A 22,537-nucleotide genomic window follows, 5' to 3' on the forward strand; every position below is an offset into this window, starting at 1 on the left:
TTATCTCACTTAGGTTTATGCTGGGAATTGGGGCCTATTGGAGCTATAAAGAAGCTTGTGCTGTTTTACTGCTGAGGCTTCTCACTCGCCACCTCCATGTGAGCTAAGTGGTTAGGACAGAGAGTCAAGTGTCAGCGTTTAAGCACTAGGCTCCGTCTTCAGTTTTCTGTTTCTGTTTGGAAGTCCCTATCCTAGTAGGGATACTATTGTTGTGATGAAACACCATGACCAAAAGGAACTTGAGGAGGAAAGAGTATTTTGCTTGCATATCCAGGGTTGCAGTCCATTGAGAGAAACTAAGGCAGGAACTCAAACACTGCAGAATTGTAGGCCTCGAGCTTTGTGTGTGTGTGTGTGTGTGTGTGTGTGTGTGTGTGTTTCAAGACAGTTTCTCTGTGTAGCCTTGACTGTCCTGGACTCGATTTGTAGACCAAGCTGGCCTTGAACTCACAGTGATCTGCCTGCCTCTGCCTCCCAAGTGCTGGGATTAAAGGTGTGCACCACCACTGCCTGGCTGACTTTGAACTTTTTCAAACCTACTTTATTTGGGGTTCTTTAATGCTTATATCTCCCTTCCAGCCTACCTACCCTAGATAGGAGAGAACAGAGGTTAATAAAAACAGAAGAAGTAGACCTTTTTAGACTCAGTTCTTTGGAGCAGTTCCACTGGTGTAGTCAGCAGGATTTCAGCTGACCTGTTAAGCAGCAAGCCAGCAATTCAGCAAAGGTGCCTGCAAGTGCAGCCACTGGAACCTGGAGCAGCGGGTGGAACTTGGAACCTCAAAGCGTTTGCTGGAGCAGTTCTTTCTAGGAGTGTCTCGAAGTGGAGTGATGAACAACCAAGACCAAAAAGCCCTCTTGTTTTGGACTCATATATATGTCAGTTCTCATCTTCCACTTTTGGTCCTCAGAATTGAACTCAGGCTTTCAGATATATGTATAGCAAATGGTTTTACCCACTGAGCCATCAAGGGTGCTTTTCCTTTAGAACAATTAAACTACTATGACAAAGATAACTTGTCTTTTTTGGGGGGAGGGTTCCTCTAATAATTAGGAACCTGTAGCTCCTTTTAAGATTCCTTTTTGGGGCTGGGGAGATGGTTGTATAGCTCCGCTGCCTTGGACTTGAGATCTTGGTAAAGTGCTTGCTGTACAATCCAGTTTTAATCCAACCTGATCTACATAGAAAATTCTAGGTCAGATACGGCTACTTGGTGGAACCTATGCAAAAAACAACAAAACAAAACAGCACAGTGGCATGTATTTTAATCACTGTCATTCCAGCACTGGGAATGAAGAGACAAGAGGGTCCCTGGGGCTCACTGGCCAGCCAGCCTAGCCTCAATGCTCCCTGGTCAGTGACACACCTGTCTCAAAAGGTGGACAGCACCTGAGCAGTGATACCTGAGATAGAACTCTGGCTTTTACACGCAGGCGCACATGCATGTACCCACATGTACATGAACACACCCACACTGTTTTCTTGTGTGGCTTAACATCCAACATGTCCTGTCTGAATTTGTCACAGCTTCACTGTGGTTATAGTTTTCTTTAGTGTTTATTGCTGCTAACCATAAATTTCTTACCTTTAGCCTTTTGTAGTTGTTTTTGAGCTAAAGACATTTAATATAAACTTGATATAGTGGCATGTGCCTGCAGTTTCAGCCTTTGGCAGGCTTAGGCAAGAGGATCTTGAGTGTCAGGACAGCCAGGGCTATCTAGCAGGACCCTGTCCCAAATCCACTTATCTTCTACTCCCAAATTTAATATATGTATTTTTCTCATCAGTTTCAAATTTAGTAAGCCTTCAAAGTATTTTTGAATTGTGAATTATATCTAACAAGCTAACTAGCCTTTTTGTCTTTGTGTTGTTTACAGATGATTGCTGCTGCTTCATTATTATTATTATTATTATTATTATTATTATTATTATTATTATTATTAATTATATAAGACCTCTATTTAATTCAGGCTGTCTTGGACTCATTATGTAGTTCTGAGGCTACCTTGACCTTAAGATCTCCCTGCTTTAGCATCTGGGAGTGCTGGGGTTAAAGGCTTGCAACATCAACCTAGCCTGTCCAAAGGCAAGGTATATTGGTGGTATAGCTCAGGAGTAAAGTACTTTCCTGATGTGCTTAGGGCCCTGGGTTTAATCCCTAAACAGCAGAACAACAGCAAAGGTGTGCCTTTGCTAGGCCAGTGATGCCCTTTCCACAAATAATTTCAGAACCTTCATCCTGTATTGTCTCTGGAATTTGGGCCACTTGTAACTATGACCATTTCTACATCCCACAGGCTATTATGTGTCCATCCTTGTTGATTAGGTTTTTTTTTTTTTTTTTTGTGCCTAATTTCCTCTTAAAGCTTAGATATCCTGATGCCAGAAATACCTGCTGCTTGGTGAGATACTTTAAAACCTGTGGTTGAAAAACCAGGTTCATCTTCAGCTTCCCTATTTGTAACCCAGTGGTGGGCTGAATCACTTAATCATGCTAAATTTTATTTTTCTGTTGTATGAAATGAGAACAGTTTACACTGTTACATAGGATTTATGGTGATGGTGACTTTTATGAAGGCACTTTTATTTATTTATTTATTTATTTACTTACTTACTTACTTATTTCAATTTTTGGGTTTTGAAACAGGGCCTCTCTGTGTTAGCCTTGGCTGTCCTGGACTGGATTTGTAGACCAGGCTGACCTTGAACTCACAGGGATCCACCTGCCTCTGCCTCCTGAGTGCTGGGATTAAAGGTGTGTGCTACCACAGCCCGGCGAAGGTAGTTTTAAAACTGCAGTGATTATACAATTGTCAGCTGTCAGCTCTTTTGATAATATGCCTGCTAGTAAAGGAGTGGAGCTTCTCTGGCTTGACTTGGCCTTTTTTTTTTTTAAGATTATTTATTTATTATTTATACAGCATGCTGCCTGCACGTGTACCTGCATACCAGAAGAGGGCACCAGATTTCACGATAGATATTGTGAGCCACCATGTGGATGCTGGGAATTGAATGCAGTACCTTTGGAAGAACAACCTCTAAGCCATCTTCCAGCCCCAACTTGTTCTTTTCTGAACAGCCTGGTTCTCAGTGATCATTGTCCTTTTTGTTATGTGTTTACTAATCATCTGCTTAATATTTGTCCCAGAATTTTGTCTGGAATTCACTTAAATGTTATAGGCTTTGGTGTCTAGAATATAGTTTCTTCTCCAAATTAGGAGACCCACCCCCCTTTCTCTTTGCATCACATTTGTTGGAGCACTTACTATGTGTCAGGTTAGGTGTGGCTAGATGCCTAGTTAAGACCTTACCCATTCAGTGCTTTTTCACCTGTGTGTGTTCTCATCTGTCCAGTTTAGTGTTGTTGTTTTTTTGACAGAGCAAACAAGTTGTATAATAAGTTGAACAATTCATCTTCCTCCTTGTCATTTGTTCCTATTGCACAGTCTGAAGATGGAATGTAATTGAATTGATTTCTTAAGTGATACATATTTACATATGCAAATTGATAGATTAAAATTTACATTTTCTATTTTTTAAAAAGATTTTTTTATTTATGTACTTTATCTGGCAGTATGTACGTTTATGTACCAGAAGAGGGTATTGGATCCCATGAGACTATAGTTATAGATAGTTGTGAGCTACCATGTGAGTGTTAGAAATTGAATGCAGGTCCTCTGGGAGAGCAGCCAGTGCTCTTAACCATTGAACCATCTCTCCAGCCTCTACATTTCCTGTTTCTGTGTTTCTAGTATCTGTAGAAAATTGAAAGGATCATTTCACAAAGTGAATGGTAATGATATCAAAAGGGTAAAAGCATGATTAGGTTTAAAATGTAAACATAATGAATTTAATTTCTCTTGAAATTTGCTTGAGAAATACAACATGAATATGTCTAATACATAGAAAGTATGTGTCTAGAGTAAATGTGATGTGTATGTTGAGATGACTATATCTTCAACCTAAAGCATCTGGGCACTAGAAGATGTTGTATTTTAAATTAATCTAGTGAAATACAGATAAAGATATATAATCTTTGTGAATATTTTCTTTTGCTTAGGTAAAATGGACCATGGAAGTAATTTGCTATGGATTGACCCTTCCATTGGATGGAGAGACTGTAAAATATTGTGTTGATGTATATACAGATTGGATTATGGCTTTGGTGTTGCCGAAAGATTCTATTCCATTACCAGTTATTAAAGAGCCTAATCTATATGTTCAAAGTATATTAAAACACCTACAAAATCTTTTTGTTCCAAGGTAAGTTAGACCTGACTATCAGGTCATTATCAAAATCATAATAAGGTAATTATTAGTGCAACTTTAATAAATATAGAAGTTGGTTTTATTTTTAGCCCTTAAATTTACTCATTTTCTTATGGATTCTATAAATATGAATAAAGAGATAGACTTACAGGATTATGTAATATTTACAAGGAGGTTTTTGTTTGCCTTTTGAGATGGCATCCTCCTGAGTAGCTCAGACTGGTCTTGAACTTTCTGTGTAGCCCATGTTGGATACAAACTCATAATCCTCCTGTCTTAGCTGTTTGAGTTCTGAGATTATAGGTGTGTTCCACCACTTTTGGATTTACCACAATTTAAAAAAATAGATGTGTCTTTATTTTAAGTGCTTTTTGGCCTTGTTTCTGGAGTGTTGGGTATTAAAAATATGGTGATGGTGACATATTTCTTTCCCTTTTAAAACATTTTTTTGGAGGCCGGCAAGGTGACTCAGTGGGTACAAGTGCTAGTCACTAAGCCCCGTGATCATCATTTGATGGTGGAAGGAGAAGAACACTCCCAAGGACACATGCTCATCAGTTAAATGTTTTTAAAACCACCAACATGTGCATGCTTTTGTATATCATAATTCTTGTCTCCGCCTTACACCAAAGGCAACTGTTCTTACCTTAAAATAATCTTGTGGAGTATGAAGGCATAGAATTAAGCAAACAGTCAGGCATGGTGGCTTATTCCTGTAATTATAGCAATTTAGAGGTGGCGTCCATATCAGGAGTTGAAGACAGCTATTCCTTGTCTATAGGAGTTGAAGGCCAGCCTGAGCTATATCGTGAGACCCTGTCTTAAAGAAGCCAAAAAGGACCAGTGAAATGGCTCAGTGGATAAAAGTGCTTACCACTAAGCCTGATGTACTGCTGAAAAATAGTAATGACGTTTGAGTAAATGGTGCTTTTGTTTTTACTTTTCTCTCCTGAGAAGTATGACTGAGTTGTTTTGCTATTTGATAATTAGCTTGTTCCTCAGAAGTGTATGTACAGGTCAGTAAATTCTAAAAGGCACTGACGCAAGTATTAGGGTTCTCTTAGCTGTTGATAGTATGTGAAGATTGTGTGAATGTTTTCAGTGCTGTATATTGGGACTTCTGATCTAATCTTCCATTACTAGAAGTTTCAGTTTAAAATTTTAATTCATCAAAATTGTCATCAATGCTTACTTAATGAGTTGTTTTTATATAAACTGACTCTCAAAGTGGAGGAAACTGCCTTTACCTTTTGCTAGAGATTAAGTGAATATGACTTTCTCTTTTGTCTATTAGTTTGACATTTTTTCATAATTGAAGAATGTAGTATCTGTTGAAATTGATTGGAGTTTTAATTGCTTAGATATATTACATTATAAGATATGTAGTATCTTTTTTCCCCTACTCCATGTGCACATGTTTCCTAAAGCAGAGGTCCACATTTTTTTTAAACCAGCTAATAAATGTTTCCTACATTGCAAGGCTATATGGTATTGCAGCTCCTCAGATCTGTGGTAGAACAGGAAAGCAGCTATACATTACTAAGTTAATTATTAACTTATTTTTATATTATGTGTATCTGTGCATCTGGAACTGGGGTTACAGACAGTTGTGAACTGCCATATGGGTGCTGAAAATTGAACCTGCATCACCTGAAGAGCAGCCAGTGCTCCTAACCCCTGAGCCATCTCTCTAGCTCACAGACTACTAAATTAAGGAGCAAGAACTTTACTTACAAAGGCAGCTGGGGAGATGGCTCAGCAGTTAGGAGCACTGGCTTTTCTTTCTGCAGGACCTGGGTTTGATTCCCAGCACTCCACATGGCACCTCACAACCATCTATAGCTCTAGTCCAGGGGATCTGATGTGTTCTTCTAACCTCTGTGGGCAATGCTACACAGACACATCTGTAGGTAGAATGCCAACATAAACAAAAGGCAAGTGTTAGTGAAGTTCTGACCAGTTCACTAATCCCTGTTCTAAAGTTTTTCTGAAAACTACAAGTCACTTTGGGATTGAAGAAAATCTCCTTTGTTCAGACCTTTTTTTTTTTTGGTTTTCGAGACAGGGTTTCTCTGTGTAGCTTGGCTGTCCTGGACTCACTTTGTATACTAGGAAGGCCTCGAACTCACAGCGATCCACCTGCCTCTGCCTCCTGAGTGCTGAGATTAAAGGCATGAGCCACCACGCCCAGCTCGACCTCTCTTTTTTTAATGTGACGACTACCCTGTTTCTTCTAGTTTTAGAAACTGGAATCCTGTTACTGACGTTAGGCCTTTTGAGTGAGGTTAAGAAACCAGAGGAGGATTTATTTCCTTTCCTGCTACAGGGCAGGCTTTACACCTGAAAGAACGGTTACTGTGGGGACCATGTGCTGTAATAGCCACCTCAGAGGAATGTCAGCTCCAGTGCCCTATTAGTGCTTTGAAGGCTATTAGGTCATTCTTTATTCTCTCTCACATAGGCAGAACAGACACATGTTTGGGCTGTGTGGCATCTTATGGACTAGCTTCACCTCTACCTAAATGTGGGATGATCACCTTCGTCCCTGTGTGTGTGTCTGTGTGATGCATGCACAAGTGTGGGTGCACCACATGCAGAGGGAATTGGGTGTCTTCTTCTATTGCTTTGTGCCTCACTTTCTTGAGAAAACACTTTTTTCTGAACCAGAAACTTGCCATTTCAGCTAAGCTGCCTGGCTAGCAAGCTTCCAGGACCCACCGTCTCCACCCCGCAACACTGGGGTTACAGATACACACATCCATGCCCAGCTTTTTATGTGAGTGCTAGGGATTTGAACTTGGGTCCTTTTATGCTTATATAGTGAATGATCTTACCTATTAAGCCACCCCCACCCCCAGCTCTTATTTCTTTAGGAAATATTTAGTTACTTAGTTATGATTTGTCTGCAGTTCTAAGGTAGGATCCAGCTTTCTGGGTTATGGCCCAGGTCTAAGGAGTGGGAGTTCTAGGACTAGATGATTTGCTGACATTTGTTCAAGACTCTCCATCTCTTTGTGTCAAGTCACAATTTATGGAAATTTGACTTTACAGTTTATGCCAGTATTGGGTTGGGTTTCTCATGAGAAAGCTGGAGGCCAGCTCACCAGTTGTTAAAGCTGTTCTTCAAATTCTTAGGTAGGGCATCTTCAAAAATGAGGCAAGGGCTAGGCCCTAGACCTCTAGTTTTCTCTTCTTCCCCATTTAATGGAATAGTCTTTTTATCTTAAGGAGCAAAAATATCTAAAGAGAATTTTGCAACTGTTACTTGAGGAGCCCTTGAAGCCTTTTGGAATACCTGTGCTTTTATTAGAGCAGTAGTCACAGGCGCTCCTCTCTGAGGAGATGCTGACACGCCTCATCAACTTTGGACACTCCATTGGGCCTCTTTTAACAGATGTTACCTTTGAGGTGACTGTGAATACTGTAAACATTTGAAGAATTCTTATGACTGTGTGTTTCAGAAAACTGAAAAAGAATATAAGGGCTTTTCAGCTCCAGTGTGAAGAGCAGAGGCAACTAGGTATGTACTCATCTATCAGGAACTAGCTGAATATCTGCTGTTATGTGCCAGACACACATTTCAGAAAGAAAATCCAGAGGTGAAGCTTGCATTCTACTTTTTCTACTTTCTCAGAGAAGCTAATTTCTCACAGGAGAAGTAGATGGAGATCTCAGGAATAGTGGGGATAAAACTAGCTGTGAACCAAATAGGTTTGTGCTTAGCCCTGTCCACTGGTGCTTAGGCAATGTCATTGGACCACTGTTCTGCGTCAGTAAGCTTTCTGTTCTTTGGCTGTTGCTGTCTCTCTTCCAGGCCTGTCAGTGATATCTGTCTGTCTTCTTCAGACAGGAACAGGGCTCCAGTCAGATCCGACTATGCTTACAGGTTCTGAGAGCTATTCAGAAACTGGCCCATGAGTCATCCATCATGGCTCGAGAAACCTGGGAAGTCTTACTATTGTTTCTTCTGCAAATTAATGACATACTTCTGGCCCCACCAACTGTTCAAGGTTTGTTAATGAACTTTTCCCCATATATTTCTGAGCTCCAAATATATAGTTAGTGAATGATAGACTCAGTGTAAATTTCAAATTTTGGTAAGACTGTTGACAAACCAAAGGTAACAATTTTTAGGCTGGAAAGATATACCTTTAATCCCAGAGCTCAGGTGGCAGAGGCAGGTGGATCTCTTCAAGACCAGCCTTGTCAACATACTAAGTTCCAGGCCAGCTAGAGTGACATAGTGAGACCCTGCCCTACAAAAGAAAGGGTGTGTGTTTGTGTCTAAGTTATTTTACCTTCAGTGATTATTTTGCTATTGTAGAGAAGGACTTGAAATTAAGCATGTTGGAGAAGAATGGGAACAGTAGTTTGTTTTGTGCAGCAGTATAGAGCATAATCACATGATAGATTAGGGTCTGTGGATAAAGCACTGCATGGCAAAGTTGTTATCAGAGTAGAATCTGATAGCTTGATAGGAATGATGATGAGATCTCTCTCTCTCTCTCAACCTCCCCTTGAGATACTAAGGAAATGGCCAGTTTTGGGCAAACACTTAACGACTGAGACTGAGCTCCACCCTGAGCCCAGAAAATAGCTTGTTTGGCAAATAAAACCTCAAAAGTCATTTTTTCTTCTTTTTCTTCTTCTCAAAAGTCTTAAGGTGCTTGATTTGGAAGTATGACATTCATTAGCTAGCTATAAAAAGCCTCTGTTTTAATACAGTTTTACAGTGTATTTCAGAAGGCATGCTTTGTACATTAAAGCCAGTATGCATAAACTATAAGTTGATACTCGAGTTCCAGATTCTGTTGTTCTTTGTGTATTCTCTCTGCTAACATAAAGTTAGTGTTCTTGTGTTATCAGATAGATGCAGTGACCAAGGAAATGTCTGGAAGGAGTTGTAGAATTGTAATGTGGGCAAGGATCCATGATAGGAATACAATCTGGTCTTGACAGTAGCTTGCCAGTCACAGCACTGATTCATTGCTGCTCATCTGCTATTGGTGCCCTGTGCCAGTGACTGATGTCAGCACTAAGAATCAGGCAACTGTCCCTCTCCTTGGGCTCCTGATTATTGGAACTTTCATTTTGCTTGTTTGATATGCACGTTCCAATTACTTTTCCTTCCAGTGTAACTTTGTTTTCTTGAGCTGTGCTGGGTAAAGTCCACTGCCCCTTCTGGTTTAAGAACTTTGACTAGAAGGACAGCTCTGCCTTCTGTTTAAGGCTTGGCCTTGCCCGGTGCCAGTGCTTAGCTTTCCCTTTGTCATTCTCTGCTGAAGGGCAGCTTTATGCACCTGGAGCATTTATTACAGATCTTGGAGTTAGGAAGACCTTGGAATTTCTCTGATTCCTTTTTTATTGGCTGAATGAAGTGGGGATATACTGGCATGGTGGCTCACGCCTATAATCCCAGCACTGGAGAGATGGAAGCAGAAAGATTGGACCCTTGACTCCACAGTTAAATCCCAGGTTAACTTAGATACATGACAGCATCGTGTCCTTAAACAAAAAGCTAATAGGTTTTCTTGGTTTTTTTTTTTTTTTTTTTTTCAGAGACAGGCTTTCTCTGTGTAGCCTTGGCTGTCCTGGACTCAGTTTGTAGACCAGGCTGGCCTCAAACTCACATCAATCCACGAGTCTCTGCCTCCCCAAGTGCTCGATCACAGGTGTGTGCCACTGCACCCAGCTGCTAATAGGCATTTACAAATATTTGTCCTGCAGAAATAAATGAGAGGATTATGTGAGATCATGAGTGAACTCCTTGCCATAGAAGATGACTTGTAGAGGTCACTAATTGTTGGTGTCATCTTTTTCTTTCTTTCCTGTTTGCCTCTAGCTAGGACCTTAAGAGCTATACTAAAAATTAGCAGGACAGTTTGGAAATTCTCAAAAAATAATTCATTGATGTTCTCTGATTCCTTCATAGGAGCTTGCTCCTGAATTTCTCAATTTACTTATTTGAAAAAATTGACATTAGCATTACAACTATTTAATTTTTGACCAGTTTTCTATTATAATAAATGAAAGATTCTGTTTTAAAAATAAGTGTGCCGAAGATATGTTTCTTTTCATTGGCTAGGTGGCATTGCTGAGAATCTAGCAGAGAAGTTGATTGGTGTTCTCTTTGAAGTTTGGTTACTAGCTTGCACCCGGTGCTTCCCAACACCTCCTTATTGGAAGACAGCCAAGGAGATGGTGGCTAACTGGAGACACCACCCTGCAGTGGTGGAGCAGTGGAGCAAGGTCATCTGTGCACTCACTTCCAGGTGGGTCATTGTGGGCCTCATCTATCAGACCTTGAGGCAACTGCTCTGGTCCTGTCTTTATGGGATTCATGGGATACATTTTGAAAAGCCTGTTAGAAAGAAACAAAGAGGTCAGGGAGATGGCTAATGATAGAGGTACCTGCCATGTAAGCCTGACAGCCTGACTTTAACCCCCAGAACCCTTGTAAAGGCGAAAGGAGAGATCAGATTCCACAGAGTTGTCTTCTGACCTCTACATGCGTGGTATGTCATGGATGGTGGTTGATACTGTGTCTTCTTTCAATTAGCTTTGATTTAAAAAGCCATACATGTTCATAATAGAAATATTGGAAAATATAGAGTGAAACATCCCATCAGTTAAAACTGTTTTTAAATGTATAGAAATTTTTTTAATGTACTTTCCCTCATTTAGTCCTCTTTCATTAAAAACAAGACAAAAACCCAGTTTGAGATAGTATTGTTTACCTGTGTTTTTCATTTGATGTCTGATTCAAGTAATTTTAATTATATGCATTTATTTGTAAATAATTCTTGAGGTTGCATTTTTAGTAGCTTTATACTTTTATATAATTTAATAATGCTGTTCTGATTATTTTTTACTTTAGAAATTTTGTTGGAGGAATACTTTATACATCTTTTTTTTCCCCCCTGGACTCACTCGTAGACCAGGCTGGCCTCAAACTTACAGGAATCCTCCTGCCTCTGCCTTCCAAGTGCTGGGACTAAAGGGATGCACCACCATGCCCAGCTCCTAGCTTTTTATATATTCTGATTGGTTTGGGTTTTTCAAGACAGGGTTTCTAAAATGTGTAGCCCAGGCTGACCTCAAACTCGTTATCCTCTTGCCTCCGTCTCCTTCAGCAAATCCTACTGGCATGCACCACTATAACCAGCCTGATTATTTTATTAAAATAAAATCCTTACATATGCAGTCATTTAGTTAAATGGCTTCAAAAAGTCTTAAAACATGTAATAAAAATGTACTATATTCTAAATATATAAATACTGAATTTTGAATATCATATAAAGTTGTTATGAACAAATTATACCTTAGTTGTATTGAAGAATTTACAGTGTTACCAATTTTTTAAAAATAATAGGAAGTTGAATATAGTGGCATACACCTTTAATCCCAGAATTCAGGAGAAAGGAGGGGGCAGACCTTTGAGTTTGAGGCCAGCCTGGTATATGTAGTGAGGTCAGTGCCAACCTGGTCTACATAGTGAGTTCCATGCCAGCCATAGCTAAATAGTAAGCCTCTGCTTCAAAATAAACACAAAACCCAAAACCATCCAACCAACCAAAACAACAGGAAAGAAATAATTTACATGATACTTTCATGTTTAATAAAGTAATTATATCGGTACACTAACAAAAATACATAATTTACTACTTGCAAGTTGTATAAATAATAAGCTAACTTAAATAGTTTGGATATTTCAGATAAAAGTTTAAATTATTTTTTAAAAAACTGGAAATCCCTTGCAGTTTATTGTTTTGGTGAGTCATCATTTTCATACAGCCTTTTCGTCTAGCCATGGCATGTTTAACCTATTTTTTTTGTATTATGTTTGAATGTATGCCTAATTTTGTTAATAATGGACTTAGTAGCTGGATCTGCTAGTACAGGACTGTAATCTTTGTAATCTTGTTTTTTTTTAAAAAGTTAAAATGGGCTGCGATATAGTTTGGTAGAGGTTAGCACCTGCCTCGAATGTGTGAGGCCTAGATTCAATCCTCAGTACCATCAAAAGAAAAACAAGACAAAAACCTGAAAAAAGAAATGGATGTAGTGGTATGTGGTTATATTTTCCAGATTGCTCCGCTTTACGTATGGTCCTTCATTTCCCCCGTTTAAAGTTCCTGATGAAGATGCCAATCTGATCCCTCCAGAAATGGACAATGAGTGTGTTGCACAAACATGGTTTCGATTTTTACACATGCTAAGGTATTGTCATTTTACTCCTGCTTTCTTTACCTAGTGTGGATCTTAGGGCAAGAACCACACTGAGCTTCTGCTGCAATGCAGCATGTGAGTGCTAAGCACAGTCCACTAGACAGAGCTGAATTGAACAGCATGCACATCTGCGTCACGGGCCTCCTGCTCTCTCCATTCCAGTGTGCTTGGGTTGTCCTCGGCTGTTCGTGACTGTTCTCTCTAGAACTTGTTTCTTGCCTGTTGCTGCGTCTTTGATGATGATGTCTCTCCTAGGACTTTGTCACATTCATTGGGGACTTGAGGTGCTGTGCTCCTCTCTGTCAGTACTGGGTCATCAGTCTTAGTCTTAGCACCCTCGTCTAGCAGCCTCACTGAAAATTTCACTCAGAAGTAGACCTTAAATTTTACAGAAGAAGCTGGGTGATGGTAGCTCACACCTTTAATCCTAGCCCTTGGGAGGCAGAGGCAGGCGGATCTCTAAGTTCGAGGCCAGCCTGATCTACAGAGAGGGTTCTGAGTCTCAAAAAACTAAGGCAGGGTGGGGGTGGAGATTCACAGAAGAGTAAACCTCCTTCCCTTCCTGCTCTTTCTTTTTTTTTTTAATGTCATTTATTTATTGTGTGTATTATGATGTGTGTGCAGATGTAAATACACGTGCCTGGCACATATATGAAGCCCCAAGGACAACCTTGGAGAATTGGTTCTTTCCTACTTTACATGGAGTCTGTGGATTGAATTTAAGCCATCATGCTTGCAGCATTCAGTGGCAAGTGTTTTAGCCCATTTACCACCTCACTGGCTCAAGAAAATAACATTTTTAGAAAGGGAACAGAGGAGGAAAAGGAAAGTAGAAAAAGCTAACCTCTACCAAATATAAGTACTGTGGTATATCTAGGATCTACTTTTAAATTAAAAAAAAATTTTTAATGTGTATGTGTACCTCTCCGTGTGAGTGTATGCTGTGCATTTGGGTATCCTTAGGTGGCAAAAGAGGACATCACATCCATAGCATTGGAGTTACAGAAGGTTGTGAGTCACTGGACGAGTAGTATGCACTCTTAACCATTAAGTCTCTTTCCAGCCCCCCTTTAAACATTTTTTGTTTATTTGCTGCTAGTGACTTGAATTTGGGTTTGTACATGATAAGCATACCTAAACATACTTCCCTCCTTTATTTATTTATTATTTGAGACAGGGCCTTTGCTGTGTAGCTCAGACTGGCCTTGAACCTACTGTCCTTACCTTAGCTTCCTGAGTACTGGGATTGAGCCACTGTGGTCAGTTACCCTGAGGTCCCTCCTTTAAGAGCCTTACATAGCTAACAGAAGTGTTTTATTTATAAAATTTGCATATTTCTTATGTTATTATTTCTAAATGTTGCTAAGATAGTGAGAAGCTGGCCTTTGTTAGGTTACTATATCTTTATATGAGGCAGGAAGATCACAAGTTTTAAAGCTAGTATGGGTTTTAGTGAGTTTCATGCTATGTCTATAACTTCATCATAAGTCTCTGTTTTCAAAAATTTTTTTTAATTTAAAAAATTGTTGCCTAATATTTTCTCCTTTCTGCATTCCTAATTGATCTCCTTGGCTTTATCTTTGTTCTTGAGATAATACTTGTTGTTTTAGTCAGTGTATTTTAACCTGGGTAAGTGTGTGCACCACCACCTATTGTCCCAGTGGGGGGAGCTATTGTGTTCCTGGAAACCCCCCTCATTAAACTTGATTGGTTGGGGAACCTGCTTGAATGTTGTTTTTGAACAAAGAACACTTGGCTTTCTCTTTCTCAGCTTTCTCATTTCCCTTGTACATACATACTGTCTCTCTAGCACACTGGTCCCCCTGTCTCTGGTCCCCCTGCCTTTCAGGAATATGTAATTTAGTGGCATGAACAGATGTGAGCACTGTGGCTCCAGCTCTGGCTCTTTTAGGGTACTGGACCCTTCCCTCTGCGCACTCATACTCTCAAAAGAGGTACATTAGGTCAATTTATTTTTGTTAATTAGGTTAACATGGTTGTGGATTTCTCACAGGCGTTTGGATGGATTCCTTTTGGATAAGTTTGTTTTTGTTTAAGTGAGCTGCAGGTGGGTCAGAAGCAGGGCTATGAGGAGTACTCAGAAGGACCACTTCTGCCCATTGGCAGATTCCCTGGGGAGAGGGCTGAGTGTGATGCGGAATATAAGCAGAACCTCATCTAATAGAGCAGCTTCATCTTTTTTCCTGGAAAACAACAAGGTTCCCATTGATTTTTCACTAATGCTGTTCTCAGATGTTGTCCTTGCACTTGTTGATATGTCCATACATATGGACAGATGTTTATATTAAAATTTTCATGAGATTCTTGTTGACTTGCTTTCTGTAACTTAGTTCCAAACAGTAAATATTTTGCATCTTTTTTTCTCTTCTCTTCTCTTCTCTTCTCTTCTCTTCTCTTCTCTTCTCTTCTCTTCTCTTAAGACAGAAACAGCCTTGTAGGCGAGGCTCTGCTTGCCTCAGCCTCCTATGTGTTGGGATTAAAAGCATAAGCCACCATGCCTAGTGAAAAGAATTCTTAAAAAACTAAAACTTTATAGTCTTACTTTGACTTTCTTCTATGAAGAAAGTAGGTTCTTGGTTTTTTTGCTTTCTGAAAGAACAATCCCAGCACTCGGGAGGCAGAGGCAGGCAGATCGCTGTGAGTTCGAGGCCAGCCTAGTCTACAAAGGGAGTCTAGGACAGCCAAGACTACACCGAGAACCCTGTCTGGGGGAAAAAAAAAAAAGAACAAGCTGGATATCACACCTTTAATTGGGAGGCAGACAGAATTGGATCTCTGTGAGTTCAAGGCTAGCATTGTCTGCATAGCCACCTCCAGGCCAGCCAGAACTACATAATGATACCCTGTCTCAACAAACAAGTAAAACAGAAATACTTTATTAAACGCTCAAAGAATTAATAAAAACATTAAAAAAGCAAATGAACAAACAAGCCTGCAAGCCTATAGAGAAACATTTATGTTTGAGTCCCTAGCTCATCAAAGTCAGACTCCTCTTCACATCAAAGAAGTGAAGTAATCCTATTGTTTTTCATTGTTGTTGTTTTGCTTCTTTTGTTTTTTATTTTTGAGACAGAGGCTCGCTAGATAGTCTTGGCTGTCCTGGGATTAATTCACTATATAGAGCTGACTAGCCCAAAACTCAGAGATCTGTCTGCTTGCCTCTGTCCACAGAATGATGGCATTAAAGATGTATACCACTATGACAGATTTTTCTTAAATTGGATTGCATACATTTTTATTGCTATAGACATTTCTAAGTGTGTAATGAATTCTTTCTCCTTTTCAATAGTAATCCTGTGGATCTGAGTAACCCAGCCATTATAAGCTCAACCCCCAAGTTTCAGGAACAGTTCCTGAATGTGAGCGGGATGCCACAGGAGCTGAGCCAGTACCCCTGCCTTAAACATCTGCCTCAGATATTCTTCCGTGCCATGCGTGGAATCAGCTGTTTGGTGGATGCGTTCTTAGGTGAATTTTGTGTGTGTTTTTTTAGGTGTTTGAAGAGCTGTGTATAGATATTCTATAGTTTGATGCTGGAACCTCATAGAGAAGCCCAGAGAAAGAGAAACAAACTTGATGGCAAATACCGATCTGGGAAGCATTATTTTCAGCAAATTGTGATAGTTAGGATGCTACTAACAAAAATACCAAGAAAACATCAGTAATCTAGTAGATAAATGGAGAAATTATACAAATAATTTGCAAAACAGATTGCCAGTTATAAAGCTCATTCCACAGTTTACTGATGAAAGTAGTTTGAAATGCTCTTGGGTCTGTTTGCATGGGTGTCATTGGTAAACTGTGCCTTTTGTGAACCAGTGTTTTAGTTTTCCGTAGGATAATACACAAAAAAGTAAAAAAAAAAAAAAAAAAAAAAAAGTTTTTTGTTTTGTTCATTTTTAGTTTTTCAAGACAGGGTTTCTCTGTGTAGCCTTGGCTGTCCTGGACTCACTTTGTAGACCAGGCTGGCCTTGAACTCACAGAAATCTGCCTGCCTCTGCCTCCCAAGTGCTGGGATTACAGGAGTGTAGAACCACACCCATCTGCCAAAATATTTTTAATCTGTTGAAAAAGAGTGATGTGATCCGGGCGTGGTGGCGCATGCCTTTAATCTCAGCACTCAGGAGGCAGAGGCAGGCAGATTGCTGTGAGTTCGAGGCCAGCCTGGTCTACAAACTGAGTCCAGGATGGCCAAGGCTACACAGAGAAACCCTGTCTTGAAAAACCAAAAAAAAAAAAAAAAAAAAAAAAGAAAAAGAAAAGAAAAGAAAGAAAAAGAGTGATGTTTAGAGCTATCACTTTCTAAAATAATCGTTATGTGTATGTGTTAAATGTATCATATAGTTGTAAGTTTTTCGTCTGTTAATGACTTTTTGGTTTTGATGGTAAATAAGTGCATGAAAATGTATTTGATGGTAAAAATGAAAATTATATTGTGAGGCTCCACACTGGATTGTACAGAATAGCTAGATAGTCATTGAAATGTGAAGACTTTGGTTTCTGGTTAATTTTGGTGGGTTTTGTTTTTGGTTTGTTTGTTTTTTTGTGGCAGGGTTTCTCTGTGTAGTCTTGGCTGTCCTGGAACTCAATCTGCCTGCTTGTGTCTCCTGACTACTGGGATTAAAGGAGTGTACCACCTCCCCCCCTGTGGTGTGTGTTGTTTTTATTTGCCAGTTTTATAAATATTAAAGTTTAAAAAATAGAAAAAACACAGTTAATAGATTTTTCTGATTATATTGCTGCCACATAACAGCCTAAGCTGTCCATGGTGGACACGTAATACTTTGTATTCACACATGTGACGCAGGCCAGGCAGTGATGTTCTGTAGTAGTTTGATCACTGCCAAGACCTTTCTGTTCGGTGGCTGTTCTTTTTGATGTACACAATCTAGATGATGAAAGGGTTACAGCAGTTCTGTCCAGGAGTCAGGAAGGACAGGGAAGCTTCCTTTCCTGGGAAATGTATCCAGTCATCTTACATGAAGTGATTACTTATTTAGAGAAATAGATTGAAGCCTATTTCTCTGATCTTAGAACATGGCCACGCTGTGTTACAAGGGAAGCTTGAAAACAGTTATTTCTTCTGTCTTCTTTTGCAACTGAAATGGGATTCTGTTGCTCAGGAAGAAAGAGTAAATAGATCCTGGGGCAACTCCGTTTTTTCTTAAAAACAAAAACCAAACCAACCCTTCTCGCACATTTTTTTTTTAAGGCATTTCTCGACCCCGATCAGACAGTGCTCCCCCAACACCCGTGAATAGATTAAGTATGCCTCAGAGTGCTGCTGTGAACACCACACCCCCACATAACCGGAGGCACCGGGCTGTTACTGTGAACAAGGCTACAATGAAGACAAGTACAGTAAGAACGAGCATTCAGCATCATTGTTTGGTTTATGAAATTCTTCTACAGGTCCTGCAACTTTCTCCAACTTTTCATGACTGTGGACATTTACTTGTGTTCTTCTGGTAGGTTACTACTGCTCACACTTCAAAAGTCCAGCACCAGGCATCCTCCACTTCTCCTCTGTCAAGTCCAAATCAGACTAGTTCAGAACCCAGACCGCTGCCTGCCCCTCGGAGACCAAAGGTTAACAGCATCTTGAATCTCTTTGGATCGTGGTTATTCGATGCAGCATTTGTTCACTGTAAACTCCATAATGGGATAAACAGAGACAGCAGCATGACTGGTAAATATGCCCAGAAACACGTAGTCATCACCCCTTTCTGTTTCTTTCTCTTTAGTCTTTCCTACCTGCAAGATTAATACAGATCTTGAAAAGCACTCTGTTTCTCACCAAGCAATATATTGTGCTTAACCCCTTCCAGCTAAACCAACAGAAACTTGTGAAGCTTTCTTATCTGTCCTTTTATGTATATTTTATGAAGCTTTCCCTTTTTTTTTTTTTTTTTTTTTTTTTTTTTGTTGTTTGTTTGGTTTTTTGAGTTTTTTTTTTTTTTTTGGTGGGGAGCATTTCAGGTTAGGCACTTTTTATTGAATCAAATTCCTTTTTGTAGATGACCTGGAAATTCTCTTCATGTCAGCCAGGATAATGATAGATATATGAACAATTAAAGATTTTGAATGAAAATTTACTCATTGAAATGTTTTCTTAGATTTTTTTTCACAGCCATTTAATCATCAGTGCATATAAATATTAGGAATTTTCTGCTTGCTTTGTGGTAGACCCTAACATCTCAGATTTTAGTCTAGAGAAAATATGATCTGCTCTGTACATTTGTAAGATTTTCAGAGAATTACCAAGTCAACCCCAGTATCTTTATTAGATTTTACTGCAGCATAAACTTGGGTTTGTCATCTTACTATTATGCATGGAGCTAGTGCCAAATGGATGGTGAAGTAGTGCAGAATGTTTTGATTGGTTATCATCTGTCTTGCATAGTTGAATAATAATAGTGGCTGTTTATGGAGCTGCTGTTAGTATGTGCCAGCTACTATGTTTATACATTAATGAGTGTATTAGTTGTTTTTTAAAAAGTAAATTTATACAGGCCTTAGAGACAGACTGAAGTAAAAAATGTCTGATAGTATTACTTTCTGATAGTATTGTTCTCTAGGGAAAGTGTTGAATCCAAGCATAAAATTAATAGTGTTCATAGGGGCTCTGCTTTTCTCTGAAGCTCATTCAAGCAAGGTGTGTGCTTGTGAATAGCTTATAAATATAATTATTTTGGATGGTCTTAGGAAATTTTTAAATAATTTAGGAAAATTTTAGGTATGAAGTTTTTATGGGTTATGGGGCTGCATGAGTTACTTAGAAAAAAATTTTTTTTTGTTTGCTTTAGTTTGTTCAAATTCAGGTACTTCATATTTTACCATTTCTTCATTACATTTAATTCATGAGTTTGAGTAAGTGAAAAGTATTATAAACTATTCACGGGTATATTTTCATTATGTTATGTGTCATATATTTTGAGTTTTCTGAACCATGTTTATTAATTTATATGGTATTGTCCAATGATTCCATCATCTATTTATTTGTTTTAATGACGTATAATTCTTACAACATAACCTAGTGTCATGTATTTGAATTTTCTGAACCAAGATTATTAATTTATATGGTATTTTCCAGTGATTCAGCCATCTACCTATCTATCTATCTATATCTATTTATTTCTTTATTTTGATAAGGCATAATTCCTACAATGTAACCTAACTGTTGAGTATGGAAGCGTTGGTCTTGAAATCTCTGAATCTAGCATGGCTCGGTTTGCTGTTTTCTGGTAGGCTTGTATCATGAGAATCTAGAGCTTTCTATCTCTGGGGAGTTTGTAACAGCTTTGTCTGCCCCTGTACTAGAAGATAGAACCAGAATTCAAATGATAAGTGAGCAACAGCTCATTTTCCCTCCATTCTTAACTTTCTGCCTGGAGGAGAAAGGAGAGACAATCCTGTCTATGTCCAGGGACGCTAAAGGCTGTTACATCACCCAGGAGATTTGGTCTAATGGTTAAAATGGATTTAGAGTGCTTGTGGGTGCCAGTCGTGAAGTCTTGGATGGGAGGCACAGGAGTTGGGAGTCTCATGTGTTTTCTAAGTACTGGCTGCCATCAAGGAATTCTGCCATGTAGTTCACCTTTAACTCAAGTATTTGCTTTGCTTCTTTGAACTTGCTTTCAATTTACCTCATGCACTGTGCTTTGTGAAAGTAACATTGAGCTGGGAAGGGTTAATGAACTAAAAATTTTAATGCACGTTATAGGCAGTTCAAAACCTCAATTCTTTGTAGCTGTGTAATTTTCTTTGTTCATTGTTTTGCATGATACAAAATCATAATTTTGGACCTGAATGCACAATTTCCTGTTTTTAAATTAGCTTGTGGTATCGTAAAGCTTTGAATCTAACTTTTAAAAAGCTAAAAAGCTTCTTAATTTATTGTAAAATTTCACCATCTTTAAAGTATTTTATATTACTGCTGTCCTTTGATTTGTTTCCATTTATTTCTATTATCTTGCAGCATCTTTTATCCAAATTCTTCTTTCTTATAAATCTTGTAAGTAGGAACCAGAAGCTTCTCCTTAATTGCAGTCATGTTTTTATTTTTTTCCATAATTCCATTAAAAATTTTGATTGTCATTGTCTATTGTAGTTTTTGCACTTGGGAAGAAACTATTTTTTTCTGTGTTTTGAATGGGGAAGATTGTTGGCAAAAACAAATTAATCTGCCTGAATCAATCCCATTATTTCTGTATACTAGTCTGGTCATGTCATGAATTCCAGGACTTTGCACTAACTGTGTTTTGGCTTTTTTCTTTTTCTTTCTTTCTTTCTTTCTTTTTTTTTTTTTTTTTTTTTAAGATTTAAGCTTATTTTTATACAGATTTAGTGTTTGATTTGTATGCATTCTGCATGTAGTGTTTTCCAAATGTATTATTGCTGGATAGCTTATTCTGAACTAAAATGGCTCATGGGAAGTTGCATAAAGATTTATGCTTGACTCTGTATCTATTAAGCCTCCTATCAGTACAAAACAATTGAAACATTTTTATGTAGCGTAATAAAAGATTTCAGAGTGATCTCTGTGCTATGAAATCTTTTGTTAAAAGCAACTTTCGAAGGGCTTCTGTTTTGGTGACAACAAATTACCATGATAATCCTCCTTACCAACCTAGTTTTCTGATTTATCAACCTCCAGTTTGCTGCTGTCTGTGGTTGTTAAAATTCATTCTCATTTGCTTGGTTGGGCAGCTCTTCGGTGTGTGTTTTGAGGCTGGGGGGTGGCGGGAATGCCCTCTCTTCTTCCCTTACTCTGTTCCCTTCCTTACCTTGTCATGTCATAAAGTATTCAAACTGGCATGCAGTTGTCCTCGTAATTAGTTTGTCCATTTGGATTAATTGTACAAATTATAATTGTTACCTTTTTTAATAGTTAAGCATCATTTTATAGAAGGAGGAAAAAAAACAGAAAATAAATAATAGAAAAGGCAAATTCTGTATATATCTCTATGCAGATGTATACAATTGTGATCTTCTGACTGGAAATTTAATGAAAAAATTCCTTTTGTAGAGTCTGTTGACGATGCTATTGTAAATAAATTGCTATCCACTTCAAAGAAGATACCAGAGAGCCCTTTAAAAAAAATAAGACATAGTTGCTCAACAAAAGCATCATTGGATTCTATTGAAGTCGTAATGTAATGACACCAATATTTGATCTTTGTGTCCAGGGTCCCATGAGCCTATTTGGCACTTTGACATAAATAATAATATGTTCCTCTTCTCTCCCCAGCCATTGCAACACAAGCTAGCATGGAGTTTCGGCGGAAAGGGTCCCAAATGTCAACAGACACCATGGTTTCCAATCCTGTGTTTGATGCAAGTGAATTTCCTGATAACTATGAAGCAGGAAGAGCTGAGGCTTGTGGGACATTATGTAGAATTTTTTGTAGCAAGAAGACTGGAGAAGAGATTCTGCCAGCCTATTTATCCAGGTTTTAGATTTTTTTTTGTTTATTTTTGCATTTGTATCATTTGATGGTGAAACAGTTGTGGCATGGCTTGGTAGGCTAAATCATTAAGCTATTGTTGGTCTGAAATACCTGCCAGTGTCTTTATGTAATTGAAACTTGCTTGAATTCTTCTGTAAAATCAGATCTGGTAAAGACTTCTAAGATTCTATTTTAGAGCTATTATTTATTCTATCACTTATTTGTAAATTCTGGAAAGATTTGGAAGTACTACAATAGTTTGTTACCAGGTTTTTGGCACAAGAGTGGGTTTTGTATACAGTCCAGAAATAAATCAGCTGTGCATCTTTACTTCAAGGAGTTTATGCCAACCTACAGTGATTCAATAGGAACCAAAAAGTGACAGGAGAGACACAGATAAACAGCTGTGAGTGTTTGGAGGAAGCAGCAGCTCATACTTAGCCTAGAGTGTTAGGAAAGAGTTGTGGCATGCTATTAGATGTTTGTACTGAATTTAGAAAGGGTGGGTAGTGTTTAGACTGTTGGGAGGTTGGATAGAGTTGTCTTTTCCATCATCTGAGAATGGCTC

At 38.7% G+C, this 22,537-nt stretch overlaps 1 protein-coding gene across 6 annotated transcripts in view; it reads left to right on the forward strand.

Moving 5' to 3' along the window:
* Ralgapb (Ral GTPase activating protein non-catalytic subunit beta) overlaps nt 1–22,537 on the forward strand; it is an 81,047-nt gene that overhangs the window by 8,640 nt on the left and 49,870 nt on the right. For 2 of the 6 annotated variants that reach the window (XM_051143686.1, XM_051143687.1), the window contains exons 3-11: nt 4,062–4,264; nt 8,117–8,280; nt 10,356–10,542; nt 12,359–12,490; nt 15,810–15,988; nt 17,733–17,881; nt 17,993–18,209; nt 20,499–20,534; nt 21,771–21,972. In XM_051143686.1, coding sequence (XP_050999643.1) covers nt 4,062–4,264; nt 8,117–8,280; nt 10,356–10,542; nt 12,359–12,490; nt 15,810–15,988; nt 17,733–17,881; nt 17,993–18,209; nt 20,499–20,534; nt 21,771–21,972 — 1,469 coding nt within the window. Of the gene's footprint in view, nt 1–4,061; nt 4,265–8,084; nt 8,281–10,355; nt 10,543–12,358; nt 12,491–15,809; nt 15,989–17,732; nt 17,882–17,992; nt 18,210–20,498; nt 20,535–21,770; nt 21,973–22,537 lie in introns of those variants that run through there. The other 4 variants (XM_051143689.1, XM_051143688.1, XM_051143690.1 and 1 more) reach the window with 3 other exon arrangements.

Source organism: Acomys russatus, chromosome 4 (assembly GCF_903995435.1).
Source record: "Acomys russatus chromosome 4, mAcoRus1.1, whole genome shotgun sequence".
NCBI classification, from domain to species: domain Eukaryota; kingdom Metazoa; phylum Chordata; class Mammalia; order Rodentia; family Muridae; genus Acomys; species Acomys russatus.